Source organism: Candoia aspera, chromosome 1, assembly GCF_035149785.1.
Source record: "Candoia aspera isolate rCanAsp1 chromosome 1, rCanAsp1.hap2, whole genome shotgun sequence".
NCBI lineage: Eukaryota > Metazoa > Chordata > Lepidosauria > Squamata > Boidae > Candoia > Candoia aspera.
In genome coordinates, this window is record NC_086153.1 from 305,478,587 (window position 1) to 305,487,583 (window position 8,997).

At 41.8% G+C, this 8,997-nt stretch overlaps 1 protein-coding gene across 1 annotated transcript in view; it reads right to left on the reverse strand.

The window, feature by feature from the left end:
• CCDC88C (coiled-coil domain containing 88C) overlaps positions 1–5,638 on the reverse strand; it is a 113,218-nt gene extending 107,580 nt beyond the window's left edge. Inside the window, exons 1-2 of the mRNA XM_063290236.1 lie at positions 5,057–5,638; positions 2,659–2,759 (exon numbers count right to left, since the gene is read on the reverse strand). Of these exons, the coding sequence (XP_063146306.1) occupies positions 2,659–2,759; positions 5,057–5,116 (161 nt within the window). The 5' untranslated portion in view covers positions 5,117–5,638. The remainder of the gene's footprint in view (positions 1–2,658; positions 2,760–5,056) is intronic.
• Positions 5,639–8,997: the final 3,359 nt, after the last annotated feature.

The following is an 8,997-nucleotide window of genomic DNA, read 5'->3' on the forward strand; positions in this document are numbered from 1 at the left end:
CAAAGGGCCAGGCCGGATGCACTTTGTCAGCAGTGGGAGGAAGAAGACAGCAAAGGTCAGTTGGGGCAGCAGAATGCAGGGTGGTGGGGGCAGCAGAGGGCAGGTGGCAGTGGAGTACCAGGCAGCCAAAAGGGCAGAGATGCAGGGGAGATAGGTGGGTGGGGGAAGTTGAAATGCACACTGCGGTTGTAAATCCGGGCAGGCTGCCAAGCGCCCAAATTTTGATCACGTGACTGCGGGCATTGCAACAGCCACAACTTTGAGGACCAGTTGTAAATACCATTCATTCAATGCTGTCATAACTTTGACTGGTCGCTGAATGAATGGTTGTTAAGCAAGGTCTACTTGTAATTAGAATCAGAATAATTCCTGCTGATGCTGAAGTGGGAACCAAACATCAGGAAATGTTGCCATAAAGCAGCCACCCACATCTGACTAGCCTCCTCCCCGTTTAACTACTTTTGAAATTTCCATCTTAATTAAATTTTAATTAAACCCTAACCCATTACTATGATTAGAGAAGCCCACACCATCTTCACACAAGCAGTCCAATCCAGATTGAATAACCATATTTTACTCAAAGGTGCAAAGTAATGGATCACTGCAGGTAGTATCAAAAAAATAACAAAAATAGTAGAGTACTAACAGCAAAAAATCCACATTCAGAATACACATCGAATCTCAGTGGAAGAAGCACGGGGAGTAGCTACATGCCAAGAGAATGTATATTATCTCAATAAATTACAAAATATGCTGTCAAATTTGGCAAGAGGCTACACAATAATATATTGAATTTTTACAACAGGTCTTAAGAATAGACAGGTTTGCACTGAAAAAAAGTTTATTCTTCTTTTAAAAGGTCAGACATAGAACAAAAATTGAGGAAGGGGAAGAAAAACCTGTGCTTTACAGTGAAGAAATAAGTGCTTTGAAAAGCGTGAAGAGCTAGCCAGAAAGGTCACAGACTGTCGCTACGATCACCTTGCAATGAAGCTAGATTGGATTGTACACAAATGCCACCATTCTGGTTTCATGTTAAACAGACCCAACCCTACTGGATACAGGTTTTAGTTTCACTGATCTTGAGGCACAACTGGGCATGCCGCCAACACTGCTTTAAAAAAAAATCCCCTCTGTAACGGAAGAAGAAAACCAGCTTTGTTGAGCTGCTCCAACTGTCCCAGCTTTAAACACGTCACATCTGTGTAAAATGTTCATTTCTGGAAATCAGAGAACTTTTCAGATTGATGAGCATATTGTGCAATAAGAGCAGAATAAAGACATCTTTTAAAAAAAAAAAAAAAAACAGGCCTGAGAAAACTATATGACTTAGATTCTTTGAAAAGTGCCTGTTTCAATCCAAGCATGAAACAGGTCGTTTCATCAAGCCATAAACTCTGCAACAGGAAGAGATGTGGTCAATGTCAGGCTTAGCTGAGCTAAAAAAAAGTTACTTATGCACAAATTAAAATTTCCCCTAGGCATTACTGTTTCCAATCCATTACCATTTTAGGTTAATTTCTAATCTGTGATAGTTCTATGTTGGAACTGGTGATAAATAATGTAACTCTTAAAATGGACAGGTTTAAGATACTTCTTACATAGCTGTGAAACATACCTTGTTAAATATAACAAGGGAAGCATGCATAACATGGCTTATGGAAATCTTTATGGTCCCTTAATTGCAGCCCCTCCCTAGGCCATGTGATTAGGAAGAAGAAAGGAAGGAGGTTTAGAATAGAGCTGTCAGCTACATTCTGAGCAAGCACTCAGCTGTCTCACCTTTAACGATGCGCTGCAGCCCCCAACTGGATCCAGCCCATTTTTGAACTTGATCTTTATTTTGCTGTCTTCTCCCCTGCACCAAATTTTGTCCCTTTCTGCTTAATTTTCAGAGTTATCCTGGTGACAGAGTTCTAATCACCTTTGTGCACTCTATTTCCAACATAATTGGGTTGGGGAAAATAAAAATCAAAGGGGTCTTCCATCTAAACTAAACTAAACTAAAGAAGAAGGATTTCTTTTTAAAAGCCAACACACTCCACTCCCAACTTCTAAATATAACCTTAGTTTTGTGACAATCAGGCATACTATTACCTACACCAGTTTTTCCCAGAACTGGCTCCCTCCATAAGTTTTAGTCTCTACTTTCTATAAGCCCAATGAGCAAATCAGAGATAATGGGAGCAGTTGTCCAAAATATCTGAAGGGCAGTTTGGGATAAAACTGTTCAAGTAAAGTGTCAACTGTTCTCCAAGGTTTCAGTTGGAAACCTTTCTCTGCCCTGTTTTCTAAAAACCTTTAACTGGAGGTATCGAGATTTTCATAAGAGACCATGTACATGTCAGGGTGTGCTATAGTATTGTGGAACAGGAACACTTTTTTCTTTTGGTTAATAATTGGCACAATATGCCAGAATATTATCTTTTCTATGTTTTTTTTTAAATTTGCTAAAATTATAACATAAAACAAAAAAGTACTCCAAAAACAAACAAACGGGATGACCTTTTATTAAGTTTTCCAAGGAGAAAAACACTATTCTGTTAGCATGGAAACAGGGTATTTGTTAAGTCTCACTGATTTCCAGTACAGATATGTCATTTTACTAAATCTAAAAGCATAATTCAACAGCCATTTGCCCTTTTGAGTTTAACTTACACTTGCAGCATTATTTTATTCAGGAAGACTCCATCTGCTAGATTCATATACACCGCAAGTTTGTCTTCATTATCATTCCCTAGCAGTCCAAATGTTTTTACCTGCCAGGAAACACAAAATAAAACATTATTTTAGAAAATTCTTCAAAGAAGAAACACACTTACTAATTTTGTTCTGGAAGGTGCATGTTTATATCCATTTGAACTATATTTCAAAGGTTAGAAACTAAACTAAACTTAAAATAAACCAATAATTAATTGCTGTATGCAGCCCAGAGTTACTCTTTGTGAGACGGGTGGCCATATAAATTTGATAAATAAAATAAGACAACGAAAATGGTTATTGGGCTTCTTATGGTGGCAGAAAACTTGGTTCTATTAGGCTGGAAGGTGATCCATTCTCCATCAGTTACACTGTGGTCTGAAGAATTCACCTCTCCTGTACTGGAACAAGCATCCTTCTACCAGGAATCCTGTTTAGAGGACTATTCAGAAATTTGTGCTGTCCTGCTACTTCACCCATATCTGCAGCCATCCCAGTAGATGAGGAGAAGGTACACAAAAAGCTCCCATTTCTTTTATAGAGAAAGAAATATCCATGATTATCTCTGCTATAAATCCATTCAAAACTCATCCAAACCAGATCTAGTTTTCTTCTAAGATCTTTATTAAATGCATTTAAATTCTCCACACAGACTGGGGCAACAGACTGCTCCTTAAAAACAATCCGTGTATCTCAAAATGTTTGTCAGCCACTATGAGCAAAACAATTCTGCTAAAATATAAACACGCTTGGCTTCTTCTAATGTTACCTGTAATATAGCACACTTGTCTTGCTCCTGTTACTTTCTTAGAGCTTCCATATCAGATTATATAGAGGCCTGATCCATACATGTTACAACATGAAACAAGACAGTCAGGCTGCAGGTAATACTGAATTTTTCCTGCAAACAAAAACTATAGCCAGGGGAAACGCACTAGCTAGCTCACTCTGTGTTGTATATAGTTTTATTATGACCATTTACAGGGAACTTAGATAGAGAATCTGTTATCACTAACTCTGCACCATGTAGTAAAATCAGGTTCAGTCTGTAATATAGGGTGTGCAACTACAAAAAGCAGAACAAAAAAAAGTTGGTCATTTCAGACTGGTTTGTTTTTCCTTTTTTCCCAAAGCCTAACAGTGCAGGTTAGGTAAACCACTTTCTAGTCTTGCTGAAATCAAAGGAAGCAATAATGCACAGATAAAGCCAGGCATCAGAGGTAGCATATGCTATTCTATTTATGCTCTCCTGCAAATGTGCAAATTTTGTATAAACACCTGCAAATTAAATGCCTGTCCACACAGATCTCTATCCTTCCATCTGCTCCTCCAATTCCAATCACGTTTTCTATCAAATCTATTATGTCCTTAAAATGCATTGGATCCCAGTTCCAACCTCAGAAACATTTCCTCCTCTAGATTAAATGGGCCCACTTCCTCTTTCTAACATTAAAAAAAGGCGATTGGTTAACCAAGTAAAATCCTATCCCTAGACCAGAAAGCAAATTAGGAAATAATCTACACACAATACAATAATATACCTATACAAGTAAAACTTCTGCAAAGGGGCTAACACATACCCCATAAGAACCACGTATACAACGAGGTGTGCATGCACACCTATGATTTTATATAAGGAGAGTATACAGTACAGGAGGCAGTACAGAGGAAGCTACAATCAAATGTAGTCTTATAAGTGTTCTAGGGCTATATGCAGAATAAGTAACCTAAAGGAGCTTATGATCTACACAAGATTTGTACATCTATTAAAACATCTTTCCTTACAAGATTTGATACAATCATGTATTTACAATGCAGAAGCCTCTCTAGTTTAAAAAAAAAAAGGAGGGGGGCTACTCTTCTTAATCCAGTGTCCGACACCTTGCTGCCATATCTCAAGAAACAAAAAGTACTTTCTTTCAGAACCAAGAGGCGGTGCTTCCAACAATACCACAGTTTTTTCTCTCACTCCATCTATCTTTTGATCTGGATAGTCCAGCATTGCCGGGCGCGTAATAACTTACGGTCCGGAGGAACCAACCTTTCCAACTGACTTCCGCTGAAATAACCGTCTCCGCGCTCCCAGCACGTCCATTAACTGGCTCCCATTCGGAAGCCCAGAGAAAAGCCCCGCCAAGCAAGGTAAAGCCGACTTTTGACGCTTTCCGCTCAGAGCCGCCCTCCGGATTCCCTCGCCGGCCAGACGGCGCGCCTTCCCAGGTGGCCTGCCCGGCGCGCCACGAGGGAAGGCGCTTTCCTCCCATCCCGCGACTTCCTCCCCTAGCGAAGCGCTCGGTCCGACCTTCGCTGCCCAGTAAGCGGTTGTTCAAAACGCCAGGCCGCCTGGCAAACTCACCCAGGTCACCAAAGGACTCTGCAGAAAGAGTTCCAGGAGCTCGGAAATGGTCACATCCATCTTGCCCCGGCAAAGCTCCGCGTTTGCTCTGGATCAGAAAGGAGACAGCGCTCGGCGCCCGCCCGCTCAGCCTGGGAACAAAGGCGAGGAGCCCATGGCCCAGAAGGAGCCGCCTGCTAGGGGAACAATGCGGGGTTCATCTCCTTTCCCCTCCCCCAGGCGAGAGTGGGGAGGGACGCGCGATCAGCTCCCTCCCTCCCCACTTTCTCTTGAAAAAGCCGCCGCCCGTTCACAACCTGCTGATGCGCAAGGCAGGGACGGCTGACTAGCCAGCAGCCACCGGAGAGTAGCAACAGGGCGAACTGCCTGCAACGCTTCCTGGCTTCTGAGCGCCGCGAGTATTTTTCCGATGATGGCTGCCAAGACTTTCTGCTTCGTTGGGAAGAGTAAAAGCGAGCTCTTTAACAGCAGCTTTGGCAAGTTCTCTCTCTCTCTGAATGTCGAAAGCAAGCAGCGAAGGCGCGCCACGGATCGCGTTCGCGCGCTCAGGCCACCAGTCTTCCAAGGCGCTGGGAAGTACTCAGAGCTAGAGCTACTACCTGTAGGAAGGACGCGCGCTCTTCTCTTATGTTTGAAGCGGGGAAGAGAGAAAGGCAGGCAGGAGGAGTCGGATGGGGGGGTGTTAAGAAAAACATGTTGATCGACGTTGCTGGTTGCAAATGACAATCTGGGGAAAAGGTTTGAAGTGACCAATAGAAGTTGCTTGCAGTCTAATTGGGCTGGAAAGGTGTTCACCGTTCAGCGTTAATAAAGCCCTTGTAGGGGAGAGAACAAAGTGGGTGTGGGTCCTACGTCGAGGACGCGATCCTGGAAACACGCTCACTTGAGAAGTTAAAGCAAGTTCTGTTAGAATCAGCTGTTTTCGAGTAAATATGTCCAGCTACCGGACACACCGCTTCGCAACGGGAGAAAAGAGCCGCGTATGTGCTCGTGAGAGGTGGGGAGCGGGAGCTCCGTGGCTGGCACCTCTGACGGCTGGCCTCGACGGTGGAAGCCGAGAAGGAGCCGGCCCTCTCTGGTGACACTGGCCGACCAGAGAAAGGCCAGGCGAAGAGAAGACGTGGCTGGCAGCTTCACTTGGCAGCAGGACGGGGAATTACGGGGCCTCGTTTTCAGCGCAAAACCCACCGTGACAGACGAAAGCGCCCCCACCCCCATGCCGCCCTTTCGAGCTCCAGGATGTTTTTCTTCTGTGCTAATGGCCTTTGCTGACAACACTGCAGCTTTAGGCTTCCCTGTCGTGTTTAAGCATGAACTGATGCCAAAAACGTCCAAAGCACAAAAGGGAATTGGGCAAGTGACCCTTTAGATTGATAGAGGAGTTAAGCTCAGAGTTCTGGGAATGAATTTAGTGAGGGTGATGGAGAATGCAGATTACAGCTGCTGCAGAAACTGCAGCTCTTTATGGTGGGAGACCGGACACACAGTCATATTGGCTTTTGCTATTCACAGCAACGCTCTCCTAATAGTTTCTTTTTATAATCTGTTCAATCGTGCCTGATTCTCGGAGACTGCCTGGACAAGTCCCTGCAGTTTTGTTGGCAAGGTTTTTCAGAAGTGGTTTGCCATTGCCTGCTTTCTAGGGCTGAGAGAGAGTGACTGGCCCAAGGTCACCCTTAAGCACCCTTGTGCTTAAAGCGGGACTAGAACTCACGGTCTCCCACCTGTTGCCTTAACCACTACACCAAACTGACTCTCCACCTAATAGTTAATAGCTCAAAAAATAGTTAATATTTTTTAATATTAAAAAATACACAGAAGTGTCTTAAACAAGAACTTGCTTTCCTCTTAATATAGAATGTACTCTTACTACATAATGAAAACAGCTACACTTCTGTAGGTATGGAAAATTCACACTTCAGTCAGACTGGCAGCTAATGGAAGAAATGGAGACTAATACACAAAAGGGATGATCATGGCTGATGTTGCCTAGTCAGGCAATGAAACATCTGCAAGAACACAACAAGGCTCAGAGAGCACCAAGGACTCCACAGTTCAACCCTGAGCTACAGATATTCGCTTCGACTGGGATCATAGTTGTGTTCACCCAATACACTCCCTTATGATTTATGGTATTAATACAAATTTCTGGATTTGTGTAACATGAAGAATTATAAAATGAATTGCTTCATGCAACAAATATAAATTAGTTTCTGTTCAGAATACTGTATAAACAGCCTAGCCCTGGGTTCAAATGCTATTCTTAACTTTAGTTTGTTAAATAAGTCACAACTGAGTTCATAAACTAAAACTATAAATCAAACAAACTACTTTGATTTCCGCAATTAGGTTTTAACAGATTTAGTTGAAGCAGAATAACTCGACTATCGTTTGGAGCTCAAATGGACAATCCTTTTAACTGAAAAGTCGGTTACATGCAGGTTCCATATCATACCATAGATGCTTTGCTTTAATCCTTGTAAGTTGCCAAAAAGTACATTAAAGTGCTCTTAGAAAGCTTGGATAGTGTTAGTGTTAGTGGTTTAGAACATTTGTCATATTTTCCCACACCTACAATGTAGGTCGCAAGGATCGTATTTGCTCAACATAGCACAGTTAACAGAACATTGGTTTACTGAATTAAACAACTGAGCTATAAACCAGCTTGCCTAATTTTAACTTAGTATGTTGTATGAACCCATCCTTTTGCTAGTCCTGTGCTGTTGAAAAGGAGATTGGTGCTAAAAATAGCTTGTCTAGGGCAGCCTTTGGCCGCAACTCATCATTCCATCCAGTAGAGTTAATGGACATATTGTTTGGGTAAAGTGAAAGTTGTAATCTTAACACATCTGGAGGGCATGAGGATGGGTTAAACTATGTATGGTGGGTTGGTCAACTCTGACAGCTAAATAGTACTTGCTGCTGTGTATATATCTATTGTCATTCCATGTATTTCAGTAGGTAGAAAGTACTTCCCAGTTTTCTCTCCATCTTGATTGAGATGTTTAACCTCTGGAAGCATATCAAGTCAGCTTCTACAGGGATGTTCAGTTAATGCTTGACTTTTTGGGTGTTGGGATACAGTACAAATGTTCGCTATTTTGTCCTTCCGACTTCTCCCTTAAAATTAGCTGACAAGGACAGCGATGTACCCAACCTGCAAACTTTTGAAGCCTTAGATACAGCTCATCCATCTATGTACCCAAATTCCTCAAAACTGTGGTCAGTGTGACTGAAGAATGTAGGAAATAATTCAAATTAAACTAAATATTAAGCTAAATTATTTTGTTCTGGCAATGACAGTTTCTTTGTCTTAGCCTCACCCACTTTTTAGAATGTCGCCATTCAAATCTTCAGCCTGAAATAAATGGTGCACCCCTTGCTTTGGAATTATTTAAAAGGAAAGAGATGCATATTCCCTCTGTGGAAAGCTCCCCCTTGTTGCAGTCAGTCCATAATTGAATATAATGGAATTGTACAAAGTGATTACCTTAGTCATGTGAATCCAGATTATTGTTTAATAACCCAATTAATTTAATAGATGGTACTTAAGTTATGTATATGTAACACATATGGCTAAAGAAAACCTTGATTTGTGCAATATAAATGTAAAATATTCTAAAACAAATAGATTGCAAAAATCCTTTTTTCCCCATGAAACATGGTGGTCCAATTGTCCATGGCCGGTTTTCTTTGTTACCCTCTGGGAAAAGGTTCCGCTGCATCCAATGTAGAACAGCCAGACTGGGTAACAGCTTTGTCCCCCAGGCGATTAGACTCCTGAATACTCAATAAGTGGTTTTTTTTAAAGTGGAATGTGGAATGTGTAAAGAATGTATATTTTATAGTAATTACGGTATCTGATTGTGTTTGTGAGCCAACTGCAACGAAATTTCATTTTATTATGCACTTGGTGTATAACATATAGTGGAATGACAGTA